At 38.6% G+C, this 21,779-nt stretch overlaps 1 protein-coding gene across 5 annotated transcripts in view; it reads right to left on the bottom strand.

Moving 5' to 3' along the window:
• frmd4a.L (FERM domain containing 4A L homeolog) overlaps positions 1 to 21,779 on the bottom strand; it is a 233,586-nt gene that overhangs the window by 9,985 nt on the left and 201,822 nt on the right. For 4 of the 5 annotated variants that reach the window (XM_018252720.2, XM_018252719.2, XM_018252717.2 and 1 more), the window contains exons 13-21: positions 20,431 to 20,569; positions 16,112 to 16,253; positions 8,318 to 8,451; positions 6,216 to 6,338; positions 3,984 to 4,212; positions 3,583 to 3,639; positions 2,382 to 2,619; positions 1,895 to 2,059; positions 428 to 1,332 (exon numbers count right to left, since the gene is read on the bottom strand). In XM_018252720.2, coding sequence (XP_018108209.1) covers positions 428 to 1,332; positions 1,895 to 2,059; positions 2,382 to 2,619; positions 3,583 to 3,639; positions 3,984 to 4,212; positions 6,216 to 6,338; positions 8,318 to 8,451; positions 16,112 to 16,253; positions 20,431 to 20,569 — 2,132 coding nt within the window. The remainder of the gene's footprint in view (positions 1 to 427; positions 1,333 to 1,894; positions 2,060 to 2,381; positions 2,620 to 3,582; positions 3,640 to 3,983; positions 4,213 to 6,215; positions 6,339 to 8,317; positions 8,452 to 16,111; positions 16,254 to 20,430; positions 20,570 to 21,779) is intronic. The other variant, XM_018252718.2, reaches the window with a different exon arrangement.

The raw sequence follows: 21,779 nt of genomic DNA, 5'->3' as shown, positions 1-21,779 counted from the left end.
CAGATCCAATTAAATGCACGCCTTTACTCCAATATATATATATCTATATTGTAGTACACACATCACATAGCAGTAAGGAGCAGGGAGGTGACTGTAGTCATGCAGAGTTAGCCATACAAGTGCTTGGAGAATCCATGCTAATGACTAGGCTGGTTATTGGCTGCTGGAGAACCTAGCAGGGAAGCGTGCCAGCGTGAGCTTCTTTACCAGTTATACTGAAATGTAGCAAACAACTAATTGAACAGGCAGCTTGGTTTAAAATATCACACCAACATGTTCTTCCCCTGGAATTTAACAAATCTAAATCCATATTTGCAGTGGTTATTCTTCAATCTTTACTACTGATAAGGTCTGAAAACAAGAACTGCTTTTTAAACATTTGTTCAGGGAACAGGGAAGCAGTAAAATGCATAATAATGTTGCTTACCTGTTGTTGCTTTACACGCTGGAGCCATTCTTGTTACCCTGCTGTGTGCCACAAAGGTGCTGTGAGATGTGCTGTACTGGGAGCCACTGTTGCTGTACTGGGAGCCACTGTTGCTGTACTGGGAGCCACTGTCAGAGGAATTAGAACTAGTATGTGAAAGTCTGTTGTGCTCTTTATGAGATGATGATGATGACCTGTGATACCACTGGCGTAGTTCATTAGAAACCACAGTCCTGCCTGGGCCCTTCTCAGAACCCTCTCTCCCAAGTGATGGAGTTCTTACAATTTGAGAGCGGGAGGGAGTAAGCCTCACAGAATCTACTGAATCATCACCATGCCAGTTCTCTTTGTACATCCCTCCTGCAGTATAAGAGTTTGATGTCTTGAATTGTGCTTTGACACTGTAGTGTCCCTCTTGGTCATTCTCTAGACTGCGCACAACCACAGGCGATGAGCTTCCTTCAATGTAAAGTGGATACTCTTTGATCCTATACTGAGATGAAGGCTGACTCTGGCTATGAAGGTAGACTCCATGATGCCCTGTACCATTTCTGGCAGCTAAGTTGGGCATACTCCCTGAATTGGAGGATACAAGGTTGCCATTAGATTTATATTTGTGTCTCTGACGTTCCCTGGCCTTAGAGGGGGAATCTTCAGCCAATGTGGAGTAGTTAGGGTTCATCTGAGTTGGGTAGTAGTGTTCTGAGCTGGAATGGCTTGTACAGGAGGAGCAGTCATCCATGGGATCAGAGCCATTACTACTACGAGTCCTTGGAGTGTAGAAATCCTGGCTCCCAGTGTCATTCTCAGAGCCCAAAAGCTTTCCCTGGGACTCCAAACTTGAGCTCCGGTGTCTAAAGTGCTGTGCTAGGCTATGCAGCCTGGTGGGACTGATATCCACTGACCTGTTCCAAAACAATGACCTACATCAGATTAAGCAAGTAAAGCATGTAACACACGTGAAACTGTTGCCGTTTCATTTTACTCACATGCTGTTCATTATTAAAATAGTGGCTGACAGGCAGCTAAAGACTAGTATATACAGTGGTGCAGTATGTGCCCTGCCTCAGGCCAGACACTTTGCTCTTCTCTGTGGACTCAACAGGTAAAGGTCAGCAGGAGTCTATTAACCAGGTTAAAAGCACCAGTGTAACCCAATACATACATTCCATGCATTCCTTGAATTCTGAGCATTCACACTCTGCTTATATACATATCTACTGGATCTGAACACACACAAAGTAACTATCATATTAAAGGAATCCTTTTGCAAGTCTGATCTGGTACTCCTGGCATTTTGTACAAAAACGATTTGTAGCGTTGGAGACATGTCTTCACATAATCCTTTCTGTATGTTTTTACAGTAAAAATCCACTAAATATGCCCTAAAGATATGCGAGCTTTGTATTAATTCACAGGAATCAAAAGGACATCCATGACAAATAGGTGTGAAAGCCATGACATTACCTGGTTGAATGAACATAGTGTGGGCTGCGTACGCGCAGGTCTGGTGTGGAGGGCATGCTGGACTGTGAATTCCAGTGAGCCAGTGTTCTGATTGGGCTATTCTGTAAAGAACTGCTTCCTCCGGCCTCAGAACAACTTCCTGTGCTAGGAAATCTTTTGTGGTGACTGCAAAATAAAGGAACATTTATAGAACAACCAAACCAATTCAATATTGTGGCTACTATGCCTAGCAGGAAAATGGGGAGTTATATTTCATTGCAATGTTATTGCTTATGCTGAAGGTTTGCTAACCAATCAAGATTCATACCAATAAATCTCAGAAACGTCTGCCTTTATGACGCACAACCTTTTTTGGACAAAAGTCACATGCTCCCAGTCTATGATACTCATATAAAACTGAATTGTACTTGTACTATTCCCTGTAGATTAGTGGTGGAATAATAAAAGTTACAGTTTAATGTAAAGGCAGACAATTGACTATAGATACCTGGAATGACTGTGTGAAGATCTTTTTTTCACTTTCTCATAAGGTTCATCCATGGAGGATTCACTCCACATTTTGGGCTTTATGGGCGACTTGTCATAGTCATTTCTCTGGTAATGCAGCTGTCTCAGTCCATCCAGTGACTGTGGAGGGTGGGGTCTGGCATGAGATGGGGGCCTTGGTGGTAAACCTTTGTGAGGTGACTGCATAGGAGACAGTATGCTGGGAACCTGAGAATCTTCTGAAGGAAAATGAAAATGCTGTTTTTAATATGATACAGAAATACACGGGGGACAATGATGAGTACAATATACAAACAAGTAATCCACCACCAAATAAAATATATGTGTAGAAAAAAAACAAAGCATCAGCAAATTATTCGCAAAAGAAGTTATTCAGATTGTAATGCTGCTCTGAGTAAAAAAAAAAACCTGAATTTTTTTACTTCTATTGTGTACACATGGGCTTCTGTATCCGACTTCCTGCCTTCAGCTTAAACCTCCTTGCCCCGGGCGTGAGCATGCTCAGTTTGCTACTCTACCCCCCACCTCCCTTCTCTGCTGTAATCTGAGCCGAGAGCTATAAGTGAGCAGGGAGAGACTCAGGCAGGAAGTGATGTCACATCAAGATAATATTGTCATCCTAAACAAACAGAGAGCTTCTAGAGCTTAACTCAGGTATGGTAAAACATTCTACAGAATAATATAGCATTCTAACTTGCACTATTGTGGTTAATCTATTGGCAATAAAATACCTCTGTAGCTTTCCTTCTCCTTTAATGTTCTGTCTGCATGGAAATAAAGTTACCTATAATTCATGTTGCAACTAAATAAGTGTTATGTGTTGCGTTATATGTTTGCATTGTGTTTTCTGCCCCGTCATGAGAAAAAAAGTCTAAAATGTGATCTGTTAGCTAGAGTGCGTAAGTGACAGCACAGACAGACTGCAAGGCTTTCTACTATCAATCCTTTATTCTGACATTCAGAAAAATGATTGGTTGCCATGGTCAATGTGCTTAGCAATAATAGTTTAAATGCAAAATAGAGAGCCAAAAAACAAAAAATTTATATTTGCACACACAATAATAATACTCACTTTCTAACTAACATCAAAATACATTTTAAGTGAGTTTCCCCTAACATCTCTCTCTCTTTATAAACATCCGTTCCGGCCAATTACCTTCCCTTTAGCAAAGAATACCTACCATCTTCAAGCACAAGAGCATCGGAGAGGAAGCTGTCTTCACTGCCGAGATTGGCTTCTGTGTGGAAAGAATAGCATTAATACAAAGCGTGTTGCTGCTTTCACTAAATATTGAGGCTAAGGACAGCTGACTCATGAGGAATCTAAATGAGAGGGCACACAAAACTGCTTGGTTGGGCCAGTTAAAAGTGACTACTATCAGCTGGTTCAATGAGGAAGCCACAGACTGGGTTGCCCTCTCTATATGACCTGTGGGAAACTAGTCAGGTTTAGCAACATGTGTCAGTCTTACAGTTTGGGTGCAGGTGGACTCTAGTCCATAGGTACATTTTTAACATGTGTTCGGGGTAACTTTTGTTTTTCAGGGTGCTATGACTTCAGATTTGCATGTCAGATACTCACCATCTATAATCAGGGAAGCTCTCTGTGTGGGCTTTTTCCCAGATTTGATGCGGTACTCATTGATGGAGTTTTCAATCTCCTGCAGCTTTTTCAGTGCATTAAGATATGAGGTCTTTCGTTGTTTTTTCAGCTTCTTGCTGACGTGTGGATCACTGGCCAATCGGCGCGCTGCCTCTGTGATTTGTGACTGGATTGCAAACTCCCTCTCCAGGCGTTCCAGCTCCACTTCCTACAGTACAGGAAAAAGCAGACATTTAAATGTATACTTTAAAGCACATGATAAGCTATTACTGGTGCACATGCAACATCACAGATGCACTTAAAGTGACAATAATTACAAAAAAGTGGGCTTGTAAAATCAATGCATTTATTATCACTGGCAATTAAAGTCAACATTCTGCTGACTTTGTGTAATGTACATTCATATCTCAAAGCTCATCAAATTCATCTTGGGAGTTTTTCTCAGAAATGAACATGATTCACCGTACACTTGATGAAAACTCCCTTAATTTAAGGCTCTGTTGAAACATATTATTGAACAAGTACTCACATAGCCTGCAGTACGATTAAAGTGTTTATAATGTGCAAGCACGTTACAATATTTGTGGTAAAATGTGCCACGACCAACTCTGTGTGCTTCTGAACAGAAAAATACAATGAAATTAAATATGCTTTCTTTTTCCTGGAAACACTATTTTTCCTAAGAACCACCAAAAACTACTTCAAACAGGAAATGTTATTTTTATGTAATCAACTCATGTCTCCATGTTCCATGAAACTTTTTGTAGTGTTAAGATGGCATCAATGTGACCCTACTTTTATATTGAGGGGGTAATGCGCAACTGCTCTTTTTGGAATAGTAAGTAGATACAAGTCAACGGGTTATATGGAATATAGCTTTCTATAACATGCATATAAAAACATCACTTTTAGTTTAAGTCCTCTTTGGTGTTCAATAATTTATGTTGATTAGGTGAAAGATTTTAAGAAATGAGGATTATCCTGTTGTACTAGAGGAGGATTTGTCATTTGGCCTACAGAGGACATGACTAAACCTGATTCACTGGTATGAGACACAGGGGCCAAACAATGGGAGATATGTCTTTGGGCTTAGAAGGAACCTCAGACAAAGGTTTTCTGAGTTCCTGCCCTGAAAGATGCTTAAGCTGTTTTCACAGCCATGGAATGCCTCAACACACAGAATGAGGGGCAAAAAAAGAGAACAATCACCACCGATGACACATTAAATAAACCAGATCACCATATAAGTATATATACAAATAATGACTTGTTTGAGCAGAAAGGAAATCCCTAAATGGTTTTCAAGTGTACACTCTACATTTGCTTTTGTCCCATATAGATAATGTGTTCAAAACATATGTGCTGTGATGGAATCCTTGCACCTACATTTACTGATGATGTTGATTAAGCACTGAGTGCTCTGCTGAGATGGGCCAGCAATTGCCACCCCCCCCTTGCCCAGTTTTCTTGCGTCAGAATAGGGCAGGTAGGGGCTGCATCGCTAGTGCTTCTGTACACTAGAAGAGCTGAAAAATTTAAAAATATTGGCTCTTTAAGTTACCAGGAACAGTATAATGCAGCCCTTGGTAACTTGCAAGCTGATGCCTCCTGATTAGAGTTTCTCAACTCACCTCGTGATAGCATCACCCCTGCTTTGACTGCTTCTATCCTTGGTCATATATATTTAGCCACCACCACAGAAAACTGCTTGTAAATAGCATATCCAGTGTTGGTTTGGGCCCCCCAGAGAACCTGATATCTATGGCTTATTCTCAAAAGTAGTGGCTGTAGGTAGCACCTAATTATAGATATCCAGTGTTGGACTGGGCCACCAGAAAACCTGACATGCTGGGCCCATTTCACAAAGATTGGCTGTCAATAGTGCTAAATGTGAATAGGTATTCTATAAACCTACAAGAGAAAATTGAAAGGAGTTGTTCATGGCTGGGCTCACCAGTAAACACTCTGGTAGGCTAGTCCAACCCTGTTTCATCTGCCTTTCAACTGATAGCACCTATTGTATCTAAGTTAAATATAAATCCTGTGCGACACTTATACCTATATGCCATGAATGCTCTATATGCTCCAGCTAGAGTGTCCAAATGAGTAGTGAGCTTTATCAAATATTATACTTGAGTTGGAAAATAAGTTGAATAGACAAATGCTGTCATGGCAGTATGTAAGGTACGTAGAAGTACACACAACACTTACCTCTCCTTTCACTAGAAGTTTCTGCTCATCAAGCTTGAATGACGTCCCTATTCTTCTTCGTACTGTAGGGGGCTCTTCCCCGGGATCTAGAGGATACTCTCTTGGCAATTTACCTGTAAGCTCCTAGAGAGAGCATGTCGAGTTGTTAGAATTCTTTATTTGATAAAACATTGTACAATGTGAAATGCGCACAGATAATGTCCTTGCTACAATCTAGCATGAAAGACCAGAACCAGTATTAGAGCATTTCATACAAAGTTGATGCTTCATGTAACAGAAAATTGCAAAAGTGTAAATACGTGATAGTATTTATACAATGTTTAAAGAACAGGTTGCAGTCAGTAGTGCACATTTGCCAACCTGTAAAGGTTTGCTCTTATTTTTGAATATTACTTTCTCATACAGGACATAAAGAATGAGTTTACAACAATAATTTAGTGCCTAAATATAGAAAATTGCAGTGGTGCTGACTAAGGGAGTTACAAATACACATATATATATATATATATATATATATATATATATATATATATATATATATATATATATATATATATATATATATATATATATATATATATATATATATATATATATATATGCTATTACTTACAATTAGTGGGGTCATTGGGGGCAAAGAGCTCCTAAAACTTCTATAGCTATGCATAAAGTATGTGCCAGTGAGCACTGGGAGAAATATGTCTGCCTTTAGTCTCTTAATATCTGCACTGCTGTAAGGAAGTTAAATATTTAGGCTTGTCCAAACAAAGAAAGAGAATCAAACACTTTAACCAAGATATTGGCACAGTTCAGGAATTAGATCAACGGTATAATCATTAACATTGAAGCATGTCATCTCGTTTCAACTTATAATTACAAAAGAAAAATTATTTAATTCTCATGAAATTCCCCTTTCACACAGCACGGAATTGACTGCCATGAGACATTTAATCATTTACCAAGTACATATGCAAGATAACAAGTCCTTTTTCCAGAGTTTTGTCACTCTTGATTGCCAAGCCATTCTCCCACACACAGTCCCTGCCACAAAAGAATTCTCTCAGGAAATTATTCTGATTCTTAAAATTCCTAGCAAAGCATAAGGGAAAGAGGAGTGTGGGGGGAGATTTAAAGGATTTTCTAAGCAAAATGTAATTAGTAATTTAGCAGCCTTTTGTTTCCTGCAGAGGTCCTTGTGTAAACTAGGAACACGTATATGTGGAACGCTAGTAGCATTCAGCAAATGATCAATCTGCAAACAGCTGTATTAGGTCACTATCTGGCAGGCCTGCGCACAAATGCAGCTAAAGTCATATTATTGGGTTTCCTCCACCTCATCACAATCATTTAAGGACTGTAAACTGTTTAATAACCTATGTTGTCATACACTGTAAATGTTTAATACCTAAGCAGTTATGTTTTTAACCCCAACATTTATTATGGAAAGGGAATAATAAAGGGTCTGAATTTACTGAAAGACAGTTGGCAGATCCAATGAAGGGGGAACGCCCCCAAATCGTTGTGACTCAAACGCACCAGGGGTCTGACCCCGGTTTGAATCGCTCGGTGTGCCAGCTTGTACTTTTCGCTACTTGAGAGTTGAGACTGGGAGTGCCGTCTACCTTAATAGTTTGAGCACCAAGCGGAACCTTTAATCGAAGGGCCTGAGTGTGCACGTGAACCTCCAAAGAACACATTCACTTGACTATAATTGAACTTTCTCGGCTTGCAACACACTAGAAATGCATGTATTTTAGATGTAAATAGTCACACATGCAAGTATAGCCCCTGAACTGTTATACTTTGTTTTGAATCAATTGTGTAGGTGAGAGCACTAGGAACAACTGTTCAGGAATGAGCCAAACTGGTTTCTATAAAGGAGATGAATACACTGCCCTCACATAGACTCAGTTACATGGCTATACATACAGTGGGACTGAAAAAGCCTTGAAGATAGACAAAGGCAAACAAAAATAATCTAAAAGCAGCTGTGAAATATACGAGGAGAGACAAGAAAGCTGCAGGAAAGGCTTTTGTCCCTATACATGGACTCTTTACTGTATACATGACATGCTAAACAGGAAGTGATGCCCAATCCATACCGCTTCCCGCAGACACAGTTTCTTCAGCTCTTCTATTCGCTGGCGTAGTGTCTCCTCTAGAGCTTCCTGCCTGGATTTCAGTGCAGCCAGCATGTCTTTCTTGGCAGACTGAGAACTATCAGACTCCTGGGAACCTGTAAACAAATAAATGATTTCAATACTGCCAGCTGACAACAGCCTGCACATCTGGAGAATTCATGAACTTTCATTCAGAAATCCTCCTCCTCTCAAGTGTGAGAAAGATGGGGCCAACATAGGGGACACCATTCTCTTTGCATGATCAGATGCTGGTTCAAGCTGCATGCACCTGTTTGCTTACTTCTGCATGTTTAGCAATACCAACAACTTACAGTTATACTGCTAGCCCTACAAATACACAAACAGAAACTGCTTTCACAAGGGGAAAGGAATATAGCATGGAATAAGCCAATCTAACATAAGGAACATTAAATATCCTTGCGCTGTGACAATCAGTATGGGAACAGATAAGCCCTCAAGGTTTAGGCTAAATAACCCCTTTAAAACGGGAATTTACATCTTATCATTTATAAAGTACATATAATAACTGTTCTGTGTCTTGTATAAGTGATTCTCCAACTATGGCACACTTACCTTCTGCAGTCAGTATGACTAAATCCCATGTAATTTAGGGGAGTATGCTATCTTTCAATGGCAACTGTGCACAGGTCCAATACCTCAGGTTACTTATAAATTACAAGCATGCACAGTATCTCACTTAAAGCATTTATTAGTGCAATTCAACCATGATAGAATTCACATTAGTGGAGCCTTACAAGGCATTTTAACACAACACACCACAATGCAGTGTCTCCCCCCAGTCTGCCTACCTTATGTTAAAGCCACTCCCTTCAACGGAAGAGGTGTGGCTAGTACTGGTCACATCCCTTAAATACTCATAAGTAGTTTTATACATCCATTTGTTTTATATATTTTATACCCTACTCTGATGAAGCGCCCAATAGCCCAAAACGCAACAGGAGGGAGTGGCTTTAACATAAGGTAGGCAGACTGGTGGGAGACACTGCATTGTGGTGTGTTGTGTTAAAATGCCTTGTAAGCAATATGACTAAAGAGACTGATATAAATGCTCCTGAATAATAGATTGCTTCTCTGTAACAGGATTGAAACTTGCAAGACAAGAAAGAAGCTACAAACATGATACATTGTGCATTACATAAATGAAAGTTTCCTGGTAGAAAGAGGAAAATCCCAGAATAATTCAAGCAGACACGGTTGACATGGCATCAGGAAAACCCCCTAAACCAGAATTATTTCTGTTCTACATTGAAATAAAATCTGCTGAGTGATTTTGCAAGTAGTTCTTCATACCATCCCTACATGTCATTTCAGATTTTATGAAATGCAAACAAGGATGGACTATACATGAAAGTATGTATATGTAGGGAGCGTGCCATGTCAAACTGTGCCTTGCTCTGAAACTCAGCAGAAACACCCGGCCAATGCACACACACACTGAGGAATTCTATTGAGAAGTAAATCTGGTAAGGTTCACAGCAAGGTGGCTGCGAGTTGATAAGTATGCGTGCTTACTGGTTAAACCAGCAACGTCAGAACATGCATGAGCCTGAAGCACTCGGAACACACTGTACATTGGAAGTCTTCATGCCTGTGCCTGTCTCATACCTAGCCCAATCTCTTCCACCATTTGTTATTATAGCACTTGTAATATCAGATGTAGCCATTAATTTAGCAATTAAAATATCGCAATAGTCAAAGCTTACCTACAATATAGATGCAAAGAATAACAAACGTTTGCACAACTACTCCTTTATCTTATTTCGATAGATTTTATGTTAACTATGTCCACGTAGCAACAGCAGAAAAATGATAACTACTTAGTTATAAGTGTTAAACTATTGACAATATTGCAACCTTAGTTTGCATCTATATTGCTTGGCAACTGATACATCCTATGGTAACTGTAAGGTTATAGGGACCATTTGGTCTTCTGTTATGTGAATGGAAGGCCCTCATAGGCAGAGTTGTGCCTTCCGTGGCACCCCAATAGGTCCCAAGGCTAATCACTTGGAGTGTAATGAGAATGTGAGGCCAGAATCTAGTAGTAGGCAAATGTAACGACTGCAAAGTTGATTAAGTCACTGGTAGTGATGTTTATGAGCCTCAGTCATTGCTAAACTCATTGGATTACTAGCACCATTGGGAAAATGGAAATGTTTGAATGTTGATAGTAGCTATAAGACATGGTATTAAAATGTATCATTTAAAATAACCATGTGCTTGAAGGTTAAAACGTGCAGATCTTTATGCGTGTTCATTTGCATGCATTAGGCACTTAAGAGAAAAAGGGAAAACAATGCCAATCCTCAACTATTTACTTATGAAAGTGTTAACTTGGGAGAATATTTTGAAACGCTCACACTGCTTAGTAACTGTGTAAATCAGCTGAACTTCTGCCAAGTTCCCCAGACATCTGTTAAATCCGCACCAGCAAATCATCACTAGTAGATATACAGGCGTTACAAGTAAGGCTGATGCCAGGAGGTGCTATTTATTGTTAAGTAATCTGTCACCAGTTCAAATATGGACAAAGGGACTGGAGACAATACACTATATATCTTATCGGAATTGGACGATAAACAGTTTGTTCTTTTGTGATCCAGGGAGTGTTAATTTAGGATACTTTTAATAGACTAATCTTTAAAGTATTCAACACCCCACTAAACTGACAGTGTACTAGCATATGGCAATGTAGTAGAATTCATGGAGTCAGGGCAGAGCTGTGGAACTGCACTTCTCTGACCACTTCCAGCTAAATAATGTCCCACCAGGATTTTACCTTTCTGCTATTTATTGGGATAAAAAGGGAACTGTCATGACTTTTTACCATTCTACTTGCCAAGATAATAGTATATATGCAACTGTTGCCCGAAAAAGCTCCATTCTGCAATAATGCATTATTCTGATTAATAATGTACCATTGATTATGAAGAAGATAAAGTCTCTTATTTTTTTTACTTTTTAGTCAACATGGGGCTAATGCAATAAAAGTTGCAATGTTTGTAGTAGGTAACCTACTAACCTATTTATACTATGGGCTGCTAGCTATAGTGCAAATGTTACATCTTTTATTTGCGCTCCCATGACTTTTCCTTAGCCAAGTCAAAAACACACAATATAACCAAAATGAAACATTATTTTTTAAACATCCAGAATAAATTCTAGATTAGGTCTATTATCAGAAAACCTTATTCACAAAAGTAGCTGTAGCAGCGCACAATGACACTGTCCTCTTACTCACCGCACTCAAGAACAGCATGTTACAGGGTAGTAGATCTCAGCCGTCTTTTACTATGGTTAATGTCCGACTAATAGACTGTAGGGACAGGCGGATGCCACTGAAGTCACTGACAATAGGCAAAGGCGTATTGGCATTTATCCCACTATCTGAGAAAACGTCAAGTCTGACATTAGCCCTAGGCTTTTGCTTGCTTAACAAAGTCTACACCCACACCTTGGCCCATAGAAGCCTCTTTACAATTTAACTAACTTAAATGAAATCATAACCAGAACCATCAGAAATTACATAGATTTTTGGTGACACCATTCCTGTATAAATCTTGGATCAGTAAAAGGAAAGTTGGCAGTTTAGTTCTTTGTATGGTTGCCACCTGGTCGTTAAAAAGGCCACTTCATGCCAATATCATTAATAAGGAATAAAGGTGAGGAAAATACGAGGGCAATACGAGGGTGGCAGTATTTGCATAAGGGAAAAGCAATGATCAGACTCATGCCTCATTCCAAGGGGCTGGTCTCACAATCATGGCTTGCTCTATGACAAAGCATTTAATTAAGAATAAGAGAGTAAATAAATGCTAAAATGCATATTATATTTGAAGTAAAAAAGAACGTACATCATTTTTTATTTGCAATTACAAAGTTGCTTCCTTCACTCGTCCGTCTCCTCATAAGCGGTCATAACAGCTGTTCCTAAAGTTTCAAAATTCATGGCATGTGATTTAAAGTAAAAATGAAGAGATCTTTGGAGAGAAAGGCAAGTATCTGGAATGGATTTACAGAAAGGATATCCTTATATTTCAGCTAAACAATGGGCTCTCTCATTGCTGGGACTTTGGGAGCTCATCACAGGATACACACATGCTCATATGCTTCTTGATCAGCATTCTTTACTGACAGAAACACAAGGGATCTACTAATAATAATAATAATACATTTGTGGATTCATAACCATAGAAACCACTTGTTTTCACTTACAAGTTGCAATGGCATGTTGCTTATTCATAGATTAAAAATGTAGAGGAATTATATAAAAAGTGGAAGGAGACTGTAATGTGGTGAGTAGTGGAAGGCTAGGGGGTTCAAACTTTTCATTTCACTTTAGTGTCTGTATATATTATATATATCCCTTATTAGTTCAGAATATATTAGGGATGCACCGAATCCACTATTTTGGATTCGGCATCCCTAATATATTCTGGACTAAAAGGCCGAATCCCAAACTGAATCCTGGATTCAGAATATATTCTCCCCTAAGAAGAAGGTAACCTATTTGATCATATAGGATTGTTTATTAAAGTGTTCCATAATAATTACAGGTTATAGATGGAGAGCAGTGACACAGTTAAAGATGTGAAGACATAATGTGAGTAATAGTGATCAATACAAAGGAATAAAGTAGTGCAACAGGAGGAACACAAGCTATCAAACAAAACATAGTGGGTAAGTTGGCCCGAAGAAACCAGGAAGAAATAAAACAATAGTTCTTCCTCTTCCCTAAGGCTTCCAATCCTTTTTGGGCAAAATGCGCATGTAAAAATCATATACTTATAGAAGATGGTCAACTGTTACTCATGCTGTATTGTAAAAAGGAGATGAGCTCTATGCAATGGAAAAGACTAGACCCCCAAGCATTATCTATTTGACAGTAATGTCGTGGGATAAGCACTGTGTAAAAGGACGGAATCAGGTCACAATGTAGCCACCAATACCACATGACCTATTTATGTGTGACACTTTAAAAATCTAATGACACAGTTACATACTTAAAAGTTTTGCCTATAATGAGTCCTTTAATTGGCCATTGTCACACAGCCTCAGGCAACAGACTGGATGAAAGACTGAACTGCACTAAAGGCCTTGATGAAAGGTGCACTCTGGAAGTAATGTATAACTCAAAGACATGACAGTGAAGTGAGTCACCTCTCCTAATAGCCCCCAGAATTAATCACACGATATTTATTCAGCTCTTCAGGAGAAAAACGATTTCTTAAAGCATCCCAATGTCATTTTTTTTTCATTGGGATTTATACATTTTTTTGACTTGTAAAAGTGAATCTTATTTATTTCACCATTATAAAAGGTGGAAATGAACGTTAGTGCACATTGAATATAGGAATAGATTAACCAAGAGCAATTTTCTGTGGAAATTACAATATACGAACTTTGAAATACAAATGTGTTCTTCCTTTAAAAAGCATGCTAAATGCTTACAGCAATGTCAGCTGTTCTCTCCAAGTAAGAGTGGCCATACACACACACATTTTATCATACAAACATATTTGGTGTCTGTATGGTGGGAGACGAGCCGACCAATATCGACTTGGATATCAGTCTGCTGGTCAATCTGCCAGGTCTGAGAATTTTGAATATCGGCCGATGTTTACTGCTGAATTATCAGATACAGGTTGAGCAATTCTCCCATTCATGCTTTATATTATCTTTCTCAAGTTATTTATTAGCAAAAGCTTGATTGCATTGCTGTTAAGTTTGTCTAAGTGCACAGCAATGTTTCATTCAGAATACCAGTAACCACGGACTGAAAGATTACTGCAGAATAAAATATTGTCATGGGTCTCAATCGGCATAACCGGCCCTGAAAGTTGTTTTCTTCTTGATAGCAAAGCAAAAATGCAGCTTTATTACGGATATAGTTGTGGTTACCATAAATGAGGTTCTAACGGTGTTCTCACCGGGAAGTAATACAGTTTATGAGAAGGTCAGGAAAGTGAATTCTGAGATTCTGAACCCATTTCTTAACAACCTTTTGTTTTCAGGAATACAAATATAGGTACACATCAAATCCAATAACCTCTAAAGAATGTCTACTAAATAGTGACAATCATCTACTTCCCAATTTAAAAGCATTAGTTTGCACAAAATGCTTAAATCTTCCAGTAATCATTTGACTAGTTCACTGAGAAGACCTTTGTGAGGACAAACAGTGCACTAATAATGCATCAGATTTCCAGGATCTGAATACTTGTCCATGACAGAAGGCTTGCATGATTTCTTGGACAAACATAATATCAAAAGCTATTGTGATACTAAAATCTACAATTAGTATAGGCATTGGTATAAGTAGTTTATATCTGGGGGTCTGTATAAGTATATGTATATAATACACAAAAGCTATGAATATCCTGTAAATTATATCCTTATAAACGGTGAGTTCTGATGTCATCAGTTATAAACGGTGAGTTCTGATGTCATTTCTGTCACATGACTCACTGTATTATAATAAATAAAGGACCCCCTGTTGCAAAATATGAGGATATTAGAAGTTACCTCGGAGTTCCATGACCTGTATAAATTTTATATGGTCATGAAACTCCTCGGTAACTTATAATATCCTTATAATTTACAAGAGGGGGTACTTTATTCACTATATATTTGCACTGGGTTTCATATGGAGGGGTCTTTTTTCAACACAACTTAACTACGTAGCAAGAACACATTTGGGCATATACTAAAAGGCAAAGGAGTCGCACACGCACACCTGGCCTCTCCCAATAATTACGTACGGTGCCTGGGGTATAGGAGGACGGCCCTTCAACATTAATGAGCATAAAATAACTCCAGCACACGTAGCATGCTCAAGGGATTGCTCCCGTGTTTAATGTCAATCCAACAACACAACGTTTCGGGGGCGTGCCCCTTCGAAGGGGCACGCCCCCGAAACGTTGTATTGTTGGATTGACATTAAACACGGGAGCAATCCCTTGAGCATGCTACGTGTGCTGGAGTTATTTTATGGGCATATACTAAAAGGCTTCTTTCTATATAACCAAATGTGGTATAACAACCATCCATTTAAGAACTATGTTTTTATGGGATTTTTATAAATAATGAAATTCTTAGTAGGTGTCATTCCCTTGTGCTTTTCTACAGTTCTTTTTGCCAAAGTACATTCCCTATACTACTGAAGTTTATGCTTTCCATATGAATGGTCTATTCTAGTAGTACAACACTACAGCTGAATAATCACATGCAGAAACAGGCTACAAAATGGTCTCCATGGGAAGAAAGTTTGTCCAACCAGCTCTGCTTAAATAAACCAATCAGGATAAAGTACAAAGATATTATACCCTGGGGTTAACATCTTAACCTTCAATAGTCAAAGAAGTAATCATGCGATGACCGTAACATTTTCACTAAGTATCTACTCCAGGAAACTTCACAACTGACACATATTTACCACTTTCAAGTGAAATTGTTCTGTTGTAGAATAGCAGAAGCCACAGGAATATGTAGTCTGACTTGTTCAGGTTCATGCATTTTTATGAATGTATGTAAGATTTTGACTGCACCCTCAAAAGTCTTAAATATCTGTATACAGCTTTGGCAGAACCTATGTTTTATTTTTATTAAGAGTTTGCTGGCTTACTTGCTTCTGAAGACATTCAACATCACTTTCCCCACTATAACATTATCATCCTTATATCCATATATTATGCTGACAACATTCATGGCATACAACTTTGCTGAGATACTTACCAGAGGATAACAGACTCCCACTGCTTCCACTGATTATTTTTCCTTTGCTGCCCATATTGGCAAGTTTTGAAGTCTTTAGGGTTCCGGTCTCTGTCAGGTCAATAGCAATCTCACTCAGGCTCCTTGCAGCATGTATTTTAGACTGCAGATAGAAAGAAACAATTAGATGAACAAGCCATTTGCACAGTTTTAAAGATCTGATGTGACCTATATATAAGTAGTTTTGTATTCTGCTTTTAATATATCTATACGACTTACTGCATTGATAAATCACTCTCAATCCCTATGCACATTTCCATGCGTTTGTGTACATGAGCTGTTGTGTTACATGGCTTGACAATTGCATTCTTTATACATTTTAGTGAAGAAATGTTGAGACTATGCGGATAAATAATGTTACATGCATACATTGAATTATACTCTTATACTTTCATGTCTTTTCTCCCAGAAAGCTTGAAAGTGAAAGCAAACTTTATGCTTTTACTTTACACTTGAAAGATTCCAAAGTTGAACATACAGTGATCCAACATAATAAAAAAAAACTTGTATCTGCACAAATAAACACACTATGGGGAGAAATTGCCTACCAGATGTAAATCCTGACACAGTAATAACAATAGGACTTTCACTGACAATGCTACATTGTGCATGAATATTATAATTGATCACTTTAGCAGGAAGATGTATAAATGTGTATTTTCTTTTTTTTTTTTTACACAGTAGAATCTGCTCTGTAACCAAGAAAACTGGTTGCAGTAAAAACCAGTGTTGTAAAATTGAGATCTTCAGGGCTATGTAATGCTGGCCATAGATGTTGAGATTTTTAAAAGATCAGATCCTCATCGTGAGACCACGATCTTCTCGGAACGATCGTACGAATTTACCATCAACTAAAAAGACCAATTTGGCAGGAAAACAAAGGGGAGCTGCCTGCTTGGCCCTGCAAACATAGATAGATTGCACTGGGACCGACAAAGATTTTTTGACCTGGCCGATCAATTTCCTGACAGATGTCGGCCGAAAAATTGTAAGATGTACGAACGTTCGAATCCCACTAACCGCACGATAATTTCGAAGGATCGGTTGGACTTCCCTAAAATTGGTCGTTCGGCAAGAAGAATCGTCGCGTCTATGGGGAGCTTAACAGAGTCACTGATCTTGAAGCAAGCTGCTAAAAGCAATGCATGACCTGGCTGAAGTAATGAGAAGGTGTATTCAGCGATTCAGATTCTTTTTAAAAAGGAAAGTAATGAGTAAAATACAGTTTGCTTCTGGACCGAGTACAAAATACACACAATTTAACTTTCAGAATAAAAGCTAATCCAGTCACTTTAAAATGACTTGCATTAGTGATTTTAGGTACAGGATTTAATAGACTGAACATGACATGAAAGCCGAGACCTTTTATTAAAGTTCTGATGCCAAGTTTTAGTAATAATGATGCTTTCCCAGGTTTCATTGCTGTGTTACATCATTCTGACATCAGTTTTACACTCAGGAATCAAAGCTGATCTAAACTGGCAATAGGTTTGCCCCCCCCCCCCCACCTCCAGAATGAACCAGAGCCACAAACCAGCAGTTATTCCTCTTGGTAATTAATCAGTTACTGGATTTGTTTTGTTACAGCCACATGCAACATTGTCACTCCTCTCGTTTACTCTTTGATAGAAGACTTAACTAAATTCTTTTTCCTAAAAGCTTTAATATGCTATATTTTGCTATACACTTTTGAATTTCCTGCACTCTGGTTAGTAGCTGTGCTTATTATATAGAATGATGGCATGAAAGTAAAATGATTTGCCCTGTACAAGGCTAGGGGCATGTACACACAGCTGTATGTGCAATGAGGAATTGCTCTGTCTAAACCTGCTGTTTGATTAGACTGCTTTGAACACAGAGATTACCTGCAATGCAGTGGTAGTTTGGGGCATTTTGTCCCTGTGCAAGAATGGTTTCACATTACCCTTATAGAGAAGGCTTGTCTGTGAACTAATCTTTTATTTTATGTAGGGATGCACCGAATCCACTATTTTGGATTCGGCCGAACCCCAGAATCATTCACAAAAGATTTGTCGAATACCAAACCAAATTCGAACTCTAATTTGCATATCAGAATCCTGCTAAAAAGGCAGAATCTCGAACCGATTTAGTGCATCCCTACTTTTATCAGCTTCTCTTCTGCAAACAGTGAACAGCAGAACAGGAAGTTGGAAAGTGAAAGTGCTTAGTGCAAAACTCAGATATTTCTTTATTAAATGAATAGGCATAAAGTATTTCCATCACCAAACTTTTTCACTGAACTTGTGGTAAAAAAGGGGATATATTGTCCCTTGGATGCCTGTCTATGCATACCCTTGGGGTCCATCCCCTTCTATGTGCTATAAGGTAGTTTTATGAGCCGTTGAAAAGTGAGATTGAAATTTTTGGAACGCACACTGGACTGATGGGACATAAGGGAGATTATATCTCTCACATACAAGTAGGCTCTTAAATAACTTTTGTCTGGAACCACTATCCCAATTAAGCTGCCCCTGATCCAGTCAGTTTTGGCTTCTTACTAAATATAATACCCAGAGCACAGAACAATTAAATAATGTTGAAGTCCACCGGCACATGGAACAAAAGCCCAAAGGGAATAGAGATAAGGCACATATTTTTGACACTACTTGGCAGTGGCATTTGAAACACTATGGGCCGCACCCATTGAACAGTATTTGTTACAGGTAGCCTACGGAATTTATCTGTTCACCTACTGACTGTAACAAAAAAAATATTGCAGAGCAGCCATCATACAGATAAAGTTTTATGATATTTCTCTCATTGTGAGCCTTTGATTCAGCAACTTCCCTCTCCAAACAATCACTAGGAGGGAATCACCCCATGGAGGTGTACTAGAGAGAAGAGAAGACAAAAGTGGATACACTAAAGATCTGACTGAGGGAAATATAAATACACTGACTGCCTAGAATCATGACAGCAGATGATCAAATCAGACAGAGTAGGAGGACTCCAGGAAATGAGTGAGCACATTAGGGGTGTTGCATTCCTGTTTACACACCCACAGTGCATTCCATCTAAAGGCCGATTGATCACTCAAAATGGGGTGTTGAGAACACATTGCAGCAAAACTGCCTTCTGGCACTGCAAGAAACACCATAGATTTACTCCCTACTGCAGCCTTCAGGGCTTTATTTCCTAAACTAAAAGGTGTGACCTTCATTTACATACATTCCATCTGTAATCACATACTGTGAAGTACTTCTACAGAAACCATATGCCTTTAATCCTCTCCACCTATTGTGGGAAAGAAAACCCTGGATGAAGAAATACTTGGTGTATACATGATACATACAGTCTCTCAGAGTCACCCTGTTTAAGTGTAAATATCTCACTTTCCCCACACAAGACAATGCATGAAGGAAATATATATATATATCAGATACACCTATTTATGTATGGACTCTTAGCAAAGTCATTGTCTCATGTGTGAGTTTGCACTTAAGGGCACGGTATACAGGGCCATTCACTTACTGTGACAGCAGACTGTTCCATTACCCATATTACCCCAGGGCAAATATTGATTAATTGATGGAGTGAACACCACCCATTGCTTTCCTTTGTTGTTTAAGGGAAGTGCTGTTCTCATTAGTCACAAGAGTGAGTGTTTCTATAGAACACAAATGACCATGTTTTCAGCTAAATTATCTTTGGTAAATCCTAAAATGCTTCCACCAGGGTTAAATTGTAGTGATTCTGGAATAACTTCAGCGGTTTCTGTGAGCTGCAAAGTTATAGCAAAACAACAATTGACCAAACAAATCATCAGAGAGACTTGCCAGTGGCTTTAAGAGAAATACAGACTATTAGGGCCAAGACTGTATTAGGCATATGAAACCATCACAAGTTTTCAAATATTTGTCCTGTATGATCTTGGCAAAGATGGAAGAACCTATAAGGAGGAAGGGAAAGCAATTGCAGCAAAAAACAGACATGCCCCTAAGTAAAACCTGACTGTAATTGGAAACTGGATTTCAGTTCACCTTTCAGCAATATCCTCAAGCACCCAACCAAACCTGGGAAGTTTTTCTGCCTGTTGAAAAATCCCAAAGATCTTGACAGAACTTGATTTTTTTAACAAGTGTTCAAATATTGACAAATACAACCCTATTCTAGATCTATTCTAGCTTTAACTGCTTCCAAATATGATGAGACCAAAAATAAACCCAGAACTATCAGAGATTAAGTCAATTATAGTGTACTTATAGTAAATATATCACATAATATATATTATTTATAAAAAATGTGCCATGGCTTCTTACCTTGCTCTGTTTCCTATCCAGATAGAATTGATGTTGGCTAATGGCCATAGCCCATATGGACTTTATAAGGGCTTGACAGGCGTACCATGTGTGCACTGCAATTCCACCATGTCCAAATGTCCTTCTGGTAACAGAGGCCCTGTTAACACACATACAGAAGAGAAGAAAAAAAATGAACTGTGATTTCCTCTGGACACACAAGACAGACATGTGAGGAGGAAGTATAAATCAGTTTACAACTGTGTTCAACAAAATAGCTTACTTCCTGCATGTTCAGAATTGCTAGATAATCAAATGGATCACAGGCTACTATTAACCCACTGAAGAGACTTCTACTGAAAGGGACTGGTATCTTTACATTGTCTTTATAAGTGAAGTGGTACAACTCTGGAACCAGTGGAGTTTTCATTTAGTTTTTCATTTGTGCTATAGTTTGCATTAAAGGGGAAGCTTATATTAAATGAAAATGTAATATAAGCTTCAGCATACTGAAATAAGAAACTTTATAAATACAATCAATGAAATATTCTGCATTGTTTCTGAAATAATAAAGTGTATCTTCACTATCCCTCTCTCAGCATCTTTTTCTCTTCATTCTCTCCTTATACAGCAGTTGGGTATCATATAGTCATTGACAGTTAGATCCAATATGTCTTATGGGGGGGCTTCCTTTCCTTTCCTTTGGATTAGCGCTCACACAAAATAACTGCCTTTTGCACAAATCCTGAACGTAGCGAGACACGATGTCTGGTGATTTTAATAGAGTGAGCTCTAATACATCTTCTAGACAAAAGAACCCCCCTAAAAGATATATTGGATCTAACTATCAACGAATATCTGACACCCAACTGCTGCATGAAGAGAGAATGATGAGAAACAGGTGCTGAGAGAGGGAACATAAACTTGATTATTTCAGAAACAATACAGAATTTTTTATTGATTATATTTAGATAACTTCTTATTTCAGTATGCTGAAGCTTATATTGAATTTTTGTTTTTTGCGATAGTTCCCCTTTAAAAAGCCATGACAAAAAAAATACGTCCTACACATCAAGAATACAAAGCATTAAATAGAAGTATATGCAAAATTCTAATCATCCTCTTAAGCTTCTATCATTAACTAGCATGGGATAAGATATAGTATATACTTTTGAAGATACCACACTGATCTGTGAAGCCTGCTCCTTTTCAGTTGTGTGCATTATCATACCCAGCAGCCTCAGCCAACATTAAGTTCTACAGTTCAAAACAGTTGGAGAACCACAAGATCCACATCCTCTACTCTAAAGCAAATACCAGCGTTGGGATTTCTGGCACTTAGCTTGGCTGGCAGCCTACATAAGCAGGGC

The sequence above is a fragment of the Xenopus laevis genome, chromosome 3L (assembly GCF_017654675.1).
Source record: "Xenopus laevis strain J_2021 chromosome 3L, Xenopus_laevis_v10.1, whole genome shotgun sequence".
NCBI classification, from domain to species: Eukaryota; Metazoa; Chordata; class Amphibia; order Anura; family Pipidae; genus Xenopus; species Xenopus laevis.
This window is presented reverse-complemented; position numbering and strand designations above follow the sequence as displayed.